A 15563-nucleotide genomic window follows, 5' to 3' on the forward strand; every position below is an offset into this window, starting at 1 on the left:
GAAGGAAGGGCATTCCAGACAGGGTCCACAGTCTGAGCCAAAGGCACAGAGGCAAGAACGAGCTTTCCATGATCTTAAGACAAGGAAGGCAGAGACCTGACTAAAGCAAAGGGCACATCTTAGGTTGTCATAGGACTGTTTCATCTGGGCTTAGCAGTGAGAGCTGCAGGTGAAACCTCTCAGGATTTATTGAATGGATCAACTTGAAAATAGAATATACTTTTATCATTCAAGGTCAATATGTATTTATATTTGAGCGCTCCACAGATCTTTGATTCCTTTGGTGTGGGCACCTCCTTGGCCAACACTGATGGTGTTCCATGAGTAAGCAGTTTTTGAGAATTGCTAGGATGGAAAGATTCATCCACCTGTGGCAAACCTGGTCATGAACCTCTCTGAACTTTGTTCTCAGAAACTCACAGAATTTCAAAGTTGGAAGGGACCGACATAGCCAGCTACCATAAGTAATACCTGAAATGAGAAATCTCTCTGCAGCACACCCACCTTTGCTTGAAGGTCCCCAGTAAGGAGGAATCCAGTTTAATTAGCTCCCTCTTCTCCATTGGGTACTGTTTCTCCGGAGAGAATGGTACTATTGCCTGTTGCCTAACCCAGATGAAAGTAAACATTTCTGAAAAGGCAGGAGAGGAGTGGGGAGCTGTGACTGGTGAATGTTTTTGGGAAGTGGGGAGATATTTTTTAGCACGGACACCTTTAATTTTTCTAGAATTGAATCCTGCAGTCCACTGCCTACAAAGAGCACCATTTTGTAAAGAATAGAGGGTTGGGGTGTGAAACATGGCTCAGAAATGTTTCACATTCACTCAGATGCATGATCTTAGAAGAATTCTGGGCTCCAGAGCAGTCAACCCCACATCCTTGAAGACACAGAACAGGTATGGGGTTGGGGAGGGGGTGAAATATACAAGACTCTACTCACCACCAGGCTATTTCTCCACTATCACTGTAAGGCAAATGTGAGTCCAAAGAAGTAATCACCTGTAGTCACCTAAGGAAAACAACTGTTTTAGCTATTACCACAGGTGGGAAATGGGGCTAGAGATTAAACCTTTCATTTTAGTTAAGGGTGAGAGCATCTGTTCTTCTTGAAAAATTAATAGATTTTTAAAACCATTGTAGGCATAGATTAAACACCCACCCAACTGGCCGGGATATGAATATACCCAGCTGTGAGGGGTAGAGATAATCAGGGGTTTCACTTCATCTTCATCACCCGTCTAGAAGTGTTACTCTTTCCGCCTTTCTGATTATGAAATTAGTCGTTTTCTAGGAAGCGTGTTTCTAGAGAGGCAGCTTCAACTCACTACATTGTTTCAAACACCATTTGGGCCTGAGAATCATTCTTCTAACAGATAACTTAGATTGTGGGAATGCCCATTTCAAAGAGTATGGGGGAAAAGATAAAGTAGAATCCTCTAACCCAAAAAGCAATGGGAAGTCAACCCATGGCGGGTGGGAAGCTCTCATGAATAGCATCCTAATAACCCAAACACAAACAGTTCAGATGAGGAAGAAAACGGGGAGATGGCCATAGAGATGAATGTGGATGCTCAGGGAATTCATTCAACTAAAGGCATGCATTGAAGATACATTCAAGCATAGGATGAACACAAAAACATGATATAGGCCTGGAAGGATAGTGCAGGGAGTGATAAAGCTCAGAACCAGCCAAGGCTGGCAATGAATGCTGGGGAAACATAAAACATTTTTAAAAGCTATCTTGGTGAAAAAGGGGGCCAAAGAATGGAAAGAACTGTGGAAAGGAGGGAACTCTCTTCAGCATCCAAACCCCTAATCCCATTTAGGAGAGGAACATTTTTTTGTACATTTGCAAAACAGCATATGGTCTTGGTTGATCCTTTAACCAAAAAGCTGTTATCTGTAAAAATGCAATTCAAGTGTGTCCATACATAAGTTCTTATTTTAAATGAGTGAGATTTAGTATTAAACATTTTTGAAATTAAAAAACAAAACAAAGGATAGGACTTCTGTTTAGAGTGGGTGGTATGAAAACAGATGATGGATGGAGAGAAATTATACTTATTTAAGCTCTTCCTTTGATTTTGTTTTCTTTTCTAAGGATAATGATCTTCAGACTCAGAGGAATCAAGCAAAAATGGTTAACAGGGCGTTGAAAACCAAAATCAGTGAAAAGGTAAGAGAGTACCTCACTGTTTTCAAGTCACTAAGCTCCAATGTTATCTGTCCCAGAGAACTGAATAAACTGGTGTGTATCATGACTGAATATTAGTGATCTTTGAAAAGCATTAAAGAATGGGAAAATACAACAGGACTGGAGAAATGCCAATTTTCCCCAATATTAAAAAAGTAGAAGAGAATAAGTGTCTTTAAAACATCTACTTGCGAATTTTGTGGGCATTTGCAAAGAAAAGTAATGATCACTAACACCCAGGACGGTATTGTGAATAGTGCTGGAATTTGAACCAGGAAGACCTAAGTTCAAATATTCCCTTTAATCACATGTGAGACCTGGGCAAGTCAGTTTCCTCATTTATGAAATGAGACTTATAATAGCACCTAACTCACAGGGTTGTTGTGAGAATCAAATGAAATAACATTTCTAAAGTTCTTTGCAAGCCTTAAAATGCTACATAATGGTTATTGTTACTCTTGTTGTCATCATCATGATCATTATCATCAAGAATAGGTCTTATCAACAGGGAAAATATTTATGGCTGCTCTTTTTGTGGTGATAAAGAATTGGAAATTGAGGGGATGCCCATCAATTGGGGAATGGCAGAACAAGTCATGGTAAATGAATGTAACGGAATACTATTGTGCTATAAGAAATGATGAGCAGGCAGGTTTCATAAAAGCTTAGAAAGACTTACATGAACTGATGCTGAGTGAAGTGAGCAGAACCAGAACATTGTACACAGTAATAGCAACACTGTGTGATGATCAACTGTGATAGACTTAGCTCTTCTCATCAATACAATGATTCAAAACAATTCCATAAGATTCGTGATGGAAAATACTCTCCACATCCAGAAAAAGAACTATGGAGTCTGAACACAGGTCAAAGCATACTATTTTCACTTTTTTGTCTTTTTGTGTTTTTCCTTTCTTGTAGTTTTTCCCTTTTGTTCTGATTCTTCTTTTACAATGTGACTAATATGGAAATATGTTTTTGTTTGTTTTTTGTGGGGCAATGGGTGTTAAGTGACTTGCCCAGGGTCACACAGCTAGTAAGTGTCAAGTATCTGAGGTCGGATTTGAACTCGGGTCCTCTTGAATCCAGGGCCAGTACTTTATCCACTGTGCCACCTAGTTACAAATTTTTCTCCCTCCCTCTCCTAACCAAGATGGCAAGCAATCTAATATAGGTTATATATGTACAATTATGTTAAACATATTTCCAAGGGGCAGCTAGGTGACCTAGTAGATAAAGCACTGGCCCTGCATTTAGGAGGACCTGAGTTCAAATCCGGCCTCAGACACTTGACACTAGCTGTGTGACCCTGGGCAAGTCACTTAACCCTCTTTGCCCTGTAATAAATGAATGAATGAATGAATGAATGAATGAATGAATGAATGAATGTTGAAAACTATCTTTACATATAATGGAGAAAAAATACTATTAAGGGAAAAAAAGAATAGGTCTTATCAAGCTAACTTCATTTCCTTTTTTGCAGGGTTGCATACCTTGTAGAGCAGGAGAGTTCCCTATGAATAGCATATAGTGTGTCAACAAAGTGTTTCCCAATGTCTCATGTTATTCTTGAGAAGATAGGGAGGTATGGGCTAGATGATAGTATAGTTAAGGACAATTGAAATTTGTTGAAAGCAGATTTAAAGAGTAGTCCCTAATAGATTGTCAACTTACAATGAGATCTCTAGTGGACTGATGCAGGGACCTGTTCTTGACTCTGTACTGTTTATCATTCTCATCGGTGATGTTAATGAAGTCATTGGAAGTATAACCTCCATTGTCAAATTTTTAGATAGCACAAAGGCGGAGGTGAGCATAGGGAAGTTGATTGTCTAATGCTGGATGACAAAAGAGATCCAAAACAAAAGGTTACTCTAATAAGGGAAATTTAATATGGGCAAATATTGAAGCCTAAACTTAGGTTCAGAAAATCAATTGCATTAATATAGGATGCATGGTTAGGCAATAATTTCTATGGAAAAAACCCAGGTTTTAGTGAATTGTAAACTCAATATGAATCAACAGTGTTACATGGCAGCCCAAAAAAATGTTAATGTTAGGTTGCATTAAAAGAGATATAATGAAGGGCAGCTAGGTGGCGCAGTGGATAAAGCACTGGCCCTGGATTCAGGAAGAACTGAGTTCAAATCCAGCCTCAGACATTTGACACTTAATAGCTGTGTGACCCTGGGCAAGTCACTTAACCCTCATTACCCCACCCCCCAGCCCCCAAAAATAGGCATAATGTTTAAAACCAGAATATGTCTGGAATTTCCAATCTCCACATTTCAAGACAAGCAAGAATATGTCGGGAGCAGATTTGCCAGAATGATGGTGGGTCTAAAGACAATTCCATAATGGCATTTGTAAGGGGTTTAGAGACTATTGCCATAATAAGGTTGGTTGAAGGAACTGAGGATGGTTAGCCTGAACCAAAAGAACATAAATAGCTGTCTCCAAATATTTTAAAATGGGCCATGTAGAAGGAAGAAAGGAAAGAGGGAGGGAGGGAATTTCTTAAGCAATTACTTTGCAAAACACTGGACTAAGTGCTGGAGATGCAAATAAAAAAGAACGACCATCCTTGTTTTCAAGGAGCTCACATTCTCAAGAGGAAGACCACACAGAGCAGGCTTCAGCTGCAAGGCAGATGGAAAGGTCCCATGGTTCTTAGGGTACAATGACAAAGCAGATGGTGATGAATCTTCTTGAATGTCATTTCCTTGATAAATCATCCCCATTTTGATGTTGAACCACTTGACAAATCCAAGGACCTTAGTGGTGAGGACTTTCTTATCCCTATCATCAATAACAGTGGCTGAGGAATTAAACTTACTCTCCTTGCCCCTGGCTAAGAATAACAAATGTTTGTTCACTTAAGCAATGGGTAGGAGTTGCACAGAGGCTGGTGATAGATAGCTTTAGGATTAATGTAAGGAAATACTTAAGTATTTGAACTATCAAAAAGTGGAATAGGCTGCTTTAGAAATCAATGTGTTCCTCCTTGGAATTTCTTCCAGCCAAAGCTAAATGGCCACCTGTTGGGGATCTGGTAGAGGAGATTCTTATTCAGGTATCTTCTGAGATCCATCCAATTCTAAAATTTTCTCATTCTGGAATTGTAGGAATCAAGAGCTGTCATAGGCTTATGATGATAGATAGATAGATAGATAAATAGATAGATAGATAGATAGATAGATAGATAGATAGATAGATAGATAGATAGATAGATAGATAGATAGATAGATAGACAGATAGACAGACAGACAGACAGACAGACAGACAGACAGACAGACAGACAGACAGACAGACAGACAGTGAGAGTGGGAGTAAGAGTGAGAGAGTAAGAGAGTGAGAGAGTAAGAGAAGGGAGGGAAGGGGGGGAGAGAGAGAGAGAGAGATCAGCCTAAAGGGTTCATATGGAGAAAGGGTTCTTCTGCCTTCTCGGAATAAAGAAAAAAATTGTCCTAGAAAGAGGATATAATATTTTCTTCCCTTTTCTTCCATTACTTAGATGGAACCCAAGAACCCATCTTTCTTTGCTTAGAATATGCAAAGAAAGAACTGATGAAAGAATAGCTGAAAGTCGTTCTACCAGTTGAAACATGGGTGCTACATTGCATGTTTAAATAGGCTAAGAGATCATAACATGGATCTTTCTGCCAAAGGAAATAGGGGTCTGGGTACTCAAGCAATTCAGTTTCTATACCAATGTAATATAAAGACTCATAGGATCTTAGAATTTCATTTTTATTTATTTCATTTTTAATTTATGGAATAAAAAAAGCATTTCTATAACATAATATAATTTAAAAGGTGATTTGCATATGAAACTACAAATCTATTATGTACAACTTGCTATTCCTTTTAAATATATAATTAAGTTGTCATTTCAAAGGACATAATCCTAATTTATCAAATCCAACAAGTTTTTGGTAAGCACGTGTACTATATGGAATGTACTTTACTAGATTTTTCTCAATATAAAGAGAGAAAGAAAACAAGCTCTCTCATCAAGAAACTTATATTCTACCAGGCAGATATAACATTTGAATAGATAAATTCATATATGATGACTTGAGAAGTAGAGAGAGAACATTAACTACCAAGGGGATCAGAAAAGGCTGCTCATGAGGGATGGTACATGAGCTAAATCTTGAAGGAAGCTGGGGATTATAAGAGATGAAAGCGAAACAAGAATGCATTCCAGGCATGGATTACAACATGTGTCAGGACAGAGGCAGAAATGGAGGGACAAGTTCATAGGAGAGGAAGTAGGGAGCTGAGCTAGAAAGGAGACAGTGTAAAAGGTAATAACATGCAATAAGCCAAGAGCCAGTTTGGGAAGAGCTTTGAATGCTGTGTAGTCTGTTCCCTGCACTATATAGGATTCCTTCCTACAACATCTTGATATTTAACCTTTCCATCATGTCATAAGGCAGCCCATTCTGTTATAGGGCAGCTCTGATTGTCAGTTCTTCCTTATATTTGAACCAAAATGTTCGTCTCTATTTTACTTTACTGATTGACCTAGTTTTAACACTCTTCACACCTTTGCTTATGCCATACTCCATACCTAGACTGTCCTTCCCTGTCCTTTTACCAATTCAAATTTTATTCTTCTTTCAAAGGCCTGAAATTATTTTACTTGTACACTTTGGGGGCATTTAACCTGAAGAAGAGAAGATGACTGGGGATATGATTACTGTCTTGAGATAGCCAAAGGGCAGTTAGGAGGAAAGGAGATCATTAACAAGCATTTATTAAGCACTGGCTATGTGAGTCATTGTGCTAAGGCTTAGTTGGGGATACAAAGAAAGGTAAAAAATGCTATCTGCCTTCAAGGAGCATATAGTCTAATGGAGATGATAGCATGTAAATAACTAGGTATATACAAGACATAAGTGGGATAGATGGGAAGTAATCTAAAATGGGAAGGCACTAGCAGCTAGAACAACTATGAAAGGCCTTCTCTGGCAAATGAGATTTGTACTGAGTTTTGAAGGAAGCCAAGGAGACTAAAAGGCAAAGGTGAGGAGCAGAGTATTCTAGGCATGGAAAATAGCCAAGGCAGAGGTGCTGCCACACAAAGGTGGGAGATGAAGGGACATGTTTGTTTTACTGCAAGTGGATCATGGAGGAGAATAAAAGCTCAGAAAGACTAGAGAGGTAGGAATGACCCAGGTTAAAAAAGAGCTTTAAATTCTAAACAGAGGATTTTATATTTTATCCCAGAAGTAATAGAGAAACAATGGAGCTCATTGAAGGGGGTGGTGGTTATGGTTAGGACTACTCTAGAAAAATCACCTTGACAGCTGATTGGAGGATGAATTAGAGTAAGAAGAGACTTGAGGCATGGAGATCAATCAGAAGGCTATTACAAATGATGGAGATGGTTTTTGAACCTAGCTAAGGCCAGTTCTCTATCTGCTATATTATGACTACCTCTCGCCTTTGAAATTATATATTTTAATTTTTTTAATTGCCTATATTCTTTAAAAAAAATCATTTCACTGAAAGTAAACATTACTACAAGGGCAGATTTACTTCTGATTTGTAAATGACATCCTTTTTTTAAGCTCTCATATGATCCTACAAACATGGTTAATTTAGAAAGAACCAACAGAAAAAAGTGATCATAAACATATTCCCATTTTCTGATATAGCAGATAAAAAAGATAAATCCTAGAAAAAGAAACTGGAATTTCTGAGACATCAACAGAAAAATCCATTCCTTAGAAAACCTCACTTGAGATCATTAAAGTTGGTGGAGCCAAGATGGAGTACAGGCAGTAATCCAGGGGAAAATTCCCAATGTTACCCTCCAAACAACTTTAAAATAATTGCTCAAATCAGATTTTGGAGCAACAGTGCCAACAAAAGGTCAGAATTAGATATTTTTCCTGCCTACAACAGCTTAGGGCTGGGAGCTCCCACAGGAGTCAGAGCTGGTCCAGGAGCACTGGTGGCAGGAGCATCACTGGTGGGCCTTGGAAAGTGGCACAGTGAGAGCAACAGCCTCCGAAACTTTGGAAATTCTCAGCCCAGACATGATAAGGAAGTCAGACAGCTGATCAGAAGGAGATTACATAGGACTCTTTGCTGGCACTAGGTACAGCTGGTACTGATTGGCAACCCTATTACACATAAACAGTTCTGGGTCACAGTTACAATGTGGAAAGGAATATTTGTTGTTGGTCACAAGGGAGCACAAGGTCACAAGGGGCCCTGGTCACAGTTCTGAGGCAAAAGGAACACTAGCTTTTATGACTACAAGAGAGCAGGAGACATAGTCTCAAAGGGTATGCACAGTTTTATAACCCTTTGGGCATAGTTCCAAATTGCTCTCCAGAATGGTTGATCAGTTCACAACTCCAACAGTGCATTAGTATTCCAATTTTCCCATATCCCCTCCAACATTTATCATTTTCCTTATTTGTCATATTAGCCAATGTGAAAGGTATGAAGTGGTACCTCAGAGTTCTTTTAATTTGCATTTCTGTAATCAAGTGATTAGAGCATTTTTGCATATGACTATAGTGTGATGTTTAAAATCTAATGTATGGGGGGCAGCTAGGTGGCGCAGTGGATAGAGCACCAGCCCTGGAGTCAGGAGTACCTGAGTTCAAATCCGGCCTCAGACATTTAACGCTTACTAGCTGTGTGACCCTGGGCAAGTCACTTAGCCCCAATTGCCTCACTAAAAATAAAAAAAATAAAATAAAATCTAATGTATGTCCTTACCGGCCCCTCCCCCCAGGGGGGAGGACTAGCTAAGATTTACTGATAAATTCAGAAACAGTTTAGGCTTTTAAGTATTTATTAAAGTGTATTAGAAGTTAGTGAAGGGGGCAGCTAGATGGCGCAGTGGTTAAAGCACCGGCCCTGGATTCAGGAGTACCTGAGTTCAGGTCCGGCCTCAGACACTTAACACTTACTGGCTGTGTGACCCTGGGCAAGTCACTTAACCCCCATTGCCCCACAAAAAAAAAAAAAAAAAAAAAAAGAAGTTAGTGAAGACAACTAGCTAATATGGGAATTTTTCCATGACTACTCATGTATAATTTATTTTGAATTGATTGAGTTCTTGTGGGTGGTGGGTGGAAATGGAGGGGGGAGGAGAAGTTGGAAAACAAAGTTTTTTAAAAATTGATGTTAAAATTTTGTTTTTACATATATTGTGGAAAATAAAATTCTATTCAGAATTTTTATTAGTGAAGAGAAAGAGAGTAAGTACAGGTCTGAAAGAATGGAAAAACCTAGCTCAGATCTATGCGGGATAGATAGAGAGAAAACCCACCTTCACCTAGCAGCTCAGGCTTCGAAAGAGAATGAGTCCCAGCCAGTTCTCCCAGAAACACCCTGTGGAACAGGAAGCAGGGCAGTCCCCATACACAGCTCCAGGCTAACTGGCTGGTCCATTGATTGACATGACTTACAGGCAGTCTATGAATAGAGGTAACTTCTGGATGCCAATCTGACCTTCAAAATCTCAGAAAGGTCACCTTGTGCTTTCTTGGTTCTCACACTAAATGGCTTTGAAGTCTTTGTCTGAAAGCTGCTGCCTGTTCATATCCCTTGACCATTTATCAATTGGGAAATTACTTGTATTCTTATAAATTTGACTCAGTTCTCTATACATTTGAGAAATAAGGCCTTTATCAGAGATGCTTGCTGCAAAATTTTTTCCTAGTTTTCTGCTTTCCTTCTATTGCTGGTTGCATTGCTTTTGTTTGTACAGAAAAAATTAATTTCATATACTCAGAATTATGAATTTTACATTTTATAATGCTGTCTATATCTTGTTTGATTCTAAATTCTTCCCTTATCCATAGATCTGACAGGTAAACTATTTCATTCTCTCGTAATTTGCTTATGGTATCACCCTATATATGTAAATTATGTACCCATTTTAACTTTATCTTGGTATACAGTGTGAGATGTTGGTCTATACCTAGTTTCTGCCATACTGTCTTCTAAATTTCCCAGCAGTTTTTGTCAAATAGTGAGTTTTTGTCTTAAAATCTTGGATCTTTAGGTTTATCATATACTAGATTACCAGGTTATTTACTACAATGTATTGTGTACCTAATCTATTCCATTAATCCACTACTCTATTTCTTAATCAGTACTATATTGTTGATTGCTGCTTTATAATACAGTTTGAGATCTGATGGGGCTTGACCACCTTCCTTTACATTTTTGTCTTGATACTCCTAACCTTTTGTTCTGCCAGATGGATTTTATTATTAAAAATAGACCTAATTAAAAGATATAATCAGGAAAACTACATTTTGTTAAAAAGGCATCATGGATAATGAAGTTATCAAAAAAATTTACAGCAAGTTTCTCTGATAAAGCTCTCATTTCTCAAGTATAAAGGGAACTGGGCCCAATTTTTTAAAATAAGAGACATTCATCATTGATAAATGGTCAAGGGATATGAACAGGTAGTTTTCAGCAAAATTAAAGCTATCTATAGTCACATAAAAATGCTCCAAATTACTGTTGATTAGATAAATGCAAACTAAAACAACTGAGGTACCACTTTGCACCTAAAAGAAATGACATCCTGGAAGGGATGAGGGAAAAAATAGGTACACTAATGAACTGTTAAAGTTGTAAACTGGTCAGTAGCAGAGAATTGGAAACTGAGGAGATGGTCACCAGTTAGAGAATGGTTCAACAACTTGTAGGATACAATTGTGATAGAGTACTTTTGTGCTATAAGAAATTATAGGGGGAAGTAGTTTCAGAAAACATGGCAAGACTATTGTCTCTGAAGTCTCCAAAGGGACCACTGATTTATTTATTTTTTTTTTGCAGGGCAGTGAGGATTAAGTAACTTGTCCAGAGTCACACAGCTAGTAAGTGTCAGTAAGTAAGTAGTAAGATTTGAATTCAAGTCCTCTTGAATCCAGGGCCGGTACTTTATCCACTGTGCCACCTAGCTGCCCTGACCACTGATATCTTAATCTCCAAAGCAAATTACATTTTCTTAACTTTCTTAGCTCCTCACTCTATCTCTACCTAATTCTGTGAAGCTAAGGTTTAGGGTAATCAGAGGAACCCTCCTACTTGCTGGAGAAAGCAGGGTTGTGTACTGTTTAGAGAACTGAGCAATCCTGGTCTTCCCATCAGAAAGAAGGATAGGGCAGGGTGAACTGGATATGTGATTTAACAGCTTTCAGATTTATGAAGCACTTGACATGTATTATCTCATTTGAGTTTTGCATTAATCCTGTGGGGTAGGTACAACAAATATTAATATCTCCATTTTACAGATGAAGAGACTCAAGTTTGGAGAGATTAAGTAACTTGCCCATGTTCAAATAACTGGTAAATTTTAGAGATAGGATTCGAACATAGGTTAAAGTAAGACTAATCAAATTTCTAACCATTGTTTAGAGAGGAAGACCAGAAGGAAACAAAGCAATAACTCAGTTTTCTTTGGCCCTGGAGCTGAGTGGAACAGGAACATGTAACTCAAAGTAGGGCTGGAGGGTACCTTTTGGGAGACTAACTTCATGCTCTGAGGGGAAGCTGTGGTACAGTGGATAAAGTGCCAGATTTAAAATCAGAGTTCTAGGTTCAAGTCCTACCTTGGACACAGAGAAATTCTATAACCAGTGGGTAGCTAACTAGCTGTATGACCCTGGGCAAGTCACCTAACCTTCATTGTCCTTACCCCCACACACAAAAAAAAGGGTAGATAGTAAAACTAGCAGCTTTCTCAAAACATAGTCATAAGAAATTGAAAATTCCTTATATGAACCTTCACCTCAGCTGATCAATTAAATTGTTATGTTAAAGGAGTATGAATCATAACAGGATAGAATTTTAGAGGTAGAAGGGCCCTTAAAAGTTACTTTTAAGTTGATGATACATTATAATGATTCATGGTTCAATTGCTAGTCACAATGTTTTTTATTACCTATTTTATTGCTTAGTAGGCAGGAGAGAGACAGACAAACAGAGACAGGAGAATGCTAGTTTTAGAGTCAGGAAGACAGATTCATATTCTACTTTTGGCACAGACTTGCTGTGTGACCTAGAACAAGTCACCTTTTACTCCCATTTTATTTTTCTATTGTTTTTCATTTTTATTTTCAATTTCAAATTCTCTCCCTCCCTCTATCCCTTCCCCTAACCATTGAGAAAGCAAGAAATAGGATGTCCATTATACATAAAAATTCATGCAATATAAAGATAATTTTTAACATTCATTTTTGGAAGATTTTGAGGCTCAGAGAGGTTAAATGACTTGCTAGAAAGTTTCTGGGGCAACATTTGAACTCGGGTCTTTTTTTTTAACTCAGGTCTTCTTGACTCCAAGTCCTATATTCTATCCACTACTCCTAAAATAGGTAACATTTATATAGCATCTACTATATGTCAGGAACTTTACAATTATTATCTCATTTCATTCTTACAATAATGCTGGAAGGTAGGTGCTATTGTTATTTCCATTTTACAGATGAATAAACTGAGGAAGATAGAGGTTAAGTGACTTGCCCAGGGTCACACAGCTATAAAGTGTGTGAGGCTAGATTTGAACTCAGGTCTTACTGACTCTAGACCCAGTAATCTATCCATTGAGCCACCTAGAAGCCTACTAGCTACCATTCATATTACTTTGTTTCAGTATAATTTGTTTGCTAGTTGGACTCATGTCATCAGGCCCAAGAAATAACTTTTTGTAATTCCCAGCTAAGTATTCCCATTTCCTTTTCAAAACCATTTGAGATATCAGTGCTGTTTTAGTCACTTGTTTTATTATTAGCGTATAATTTCTGGAGTTTGTATTAAGTGAAGGTTTCCTATGACCTCGAAGTCTTCATTTTTTTTCCGCCTCAGATTGTATTAGCTCCTTGACTTCATCTCTTACTTTGTTCTAGTCTAGGTTTATGAAGGAATAATGTTTTATGATTGTTTTATGATTCCTCTATACTGGTCATCCACATGTGTAATATGACTTGGGTCTTAGGTAGCAGCAATAAATGGCAATATGAAGCCTTTTTTCCATAACCAGGGAGATGTATTTCCAGTTTTGTTGTGATGTAGTACTAGCTCATGAAAAGTCTAAATTAATATTACCTCTAGTTTCTTCTGTATTGATTTCTATTGTATTAATTCTAGAATGTAATCAATTTTATGCTGTGTTAATTTTTAAACAGTCATGCAAAACATTTCCCCCATTAGCCATGTTTATGGGGGGTGGGGCAAAGAAAAATAAGGTAAGAAAAAAATCCTTATTTTGCACTCAGATTCTTCAGTTACTCTCTCTGGAGGTAGAGCATTTTCACCAAGAGTCCTTTGGAATACTCATGGATCATTGTCCTGATCAAAATAACTAAGTTGTCCATAGTTGATAATTGTTACAATAGTAGTGTTACAGCAATGTTCTCCCTAGTTCTCACTTCACTTTGCATCAGTTCATAGAAATCTTACTAGGTTTTTCTAAAACCATCCTGCTCATCATTTCTTTTTTTTTTAAAGAATAAACATTTTTATTTATAGTTTTGAGTTCCAAATTTTATCCTTCCTTCCCTCCCTCCCCTTCCCCCTCCCTGAGGTAGTAAGCAATCAGATATGGGTTATACATGTGCAATTATGCAAAACATTATCATATTAGTCATTTTGTACAAGAAAACTTAAATAAAAGAAAAAAACAAAAGAGTGAAAAATAGCATACATCAGTCTGTGTTCAATCTTTTTGTGATGGCTAAGAATTGGAAATCAAAGGAATGCCCATCAATTAGGGAATGACTAAACAAGCTGTGCTATAGGATGGTGATGGAATATTATTGTGCTATAAGAAATGACAAGCAGGATGATTTCAAACAGGCCTGGAACGACTTGTATGAACTGATATATTGTGAAGTGAGCAGAACCAAGAGAACATTGTGCACAGAGAAAGCAATATTGTTTGATGAAGAATTGTGAATGACAGCTATTCTCAGCAATACAGTCATCCAAGACAATCCCAAAGGATGAAACATACTATCCACCTCCAAAGAAGGAACTCATCATTTCTCACAGCATAGTAGTATTCCATCACAATTGTATATAACTTGATCAATCATTCCTCAATTGATGGGCATTCCCTCACTCTTCAATTCTTTGCCACCATAAAAAGAGCTACTATAAATATTTTTGGACATAAGGGTCCTTTTCTTTTTTCTTTGATCTCTTTGGGGTATAGACTTATTAGTCTTTATAGCCTATTGGGCAGAGTTCCAAAATATTTTCCAGAATGGTTGGACCAGTTTACAGTTCAACCAAAAGTATATTACTTTACCTATTTTTCCACATCCCCTTCAGCATTTGGAATTTTCCTTTTCTGTCTCATTAGCCAATCTAATGTGTGTAAGGCAGTACTTCAGAGTTGTTTTAATTTGTTTTTCTCTAATTATTAGTGATTTGGAGGAATTTTGCATATGACTATTGATAGCTTTAATTTCTTTTTCTGAAAGCCACCTGTTTTTATCCCTTGACCATTTATCATTTGGAGAATGTAGAGCAAGTCACTTAACCTCTCAATGCATAAGGCAGCTTCTAAGAATATTACATGATAATCATGATGATCAACTGTGAGAGACAGTTACTCCCATCAATACAGTGATCCAAGACAATACCAAAGGACTTATGATGAAAATTGTTCTCCACCTCCAGAGAGAGAACCAATGAACTCCCTTTTCACTTTCTTGATGTTCCATGCTTTTTATTTATTTATTTTTGCAATGTGGTTAATATGGAAATATATTTTATATTACTTATATGTATAATGTATATATGAAATATATATAATAATAATTATATGTCTAATTTATGTATTTCTTGCCTTCTCAATGGATGGAAAAGGGGCAAGAGGGAGAGAATTAGGAACTCAAATTTTTTAATGAATGTTAAAAATAAATTAATTAAAATAAAAAAGAGTATAAGATAGAATTAGCCACTTTGTATCAGTTGAGAGAATTTCTACACTATAAATTTTTATATGAATGAATTAATCATGAAATTAATAATAATAATAATAGTTTGCAAAGAACTTTTTCTCATTTTATCCACACAACAACCCTGGGAGGTAGATGCCATTATTAACTCCATTTTTACAGATAAGAAGACTAAGGTTAAGTGACTTGCCTAGGGTCACACAACTAATTAGTGTCTGAGGTTAGATTTGAACTAGTTTTACTTTGAGAAAACAGGAGTAATCATTTACATTTTATTTTATAAAACTAGAGCCCTATGTTGGTTCTTCCTTGAGACCCAGAGGTAATCCTGACTTCCTGAAGCCTACAGTAAAAAGAACAAACTCTGGAAGGACCAACCAAATTATAAAAATCTTCAATTATGTGCCCAGTGA

The 15563-nt window shown here is 37.3% G+C and overlaps 1 protein-coding gene across 1 annotated transcript in view; it reads left to right on the forward strand.

Moving 5' to 3' along the window:
• Positions 1 to 15563, forward strand: part of PTPN5 (protein tyrosine phosphatase non-receptor type 5) — a 118244-nt gene that overhangs the window by 16625 nt on the left and 86056 nt on the right. Inside the window, 1 exon segment of the mRNA XM_043972830.1 lies at positions 2102 to 2176. Within this exon segment, the coding sequence (XP_043828765.1) occupies positions 2138 to 2176 (39 nt within the window). The 5' untranslated portion in view covers positions 2102 to 2137.

The sequence above is a fragment of the Dromiciops gliroides genome, chromosome 6 (genome assembly GCF_019393635.1).
Source record: "Dromiciops gliroides isolate mDroGli1 chromosome 6, mDroGli1.pri, whole genome shotgun sequence".
Taxonomy (NCBI): domain Eukaryota; kingdom Metazoa; phylum Chordata; class Mammalia; order Microbiotheria; family Microbiotheriidae; genus Dromiciops; species Dromiciops gliroides.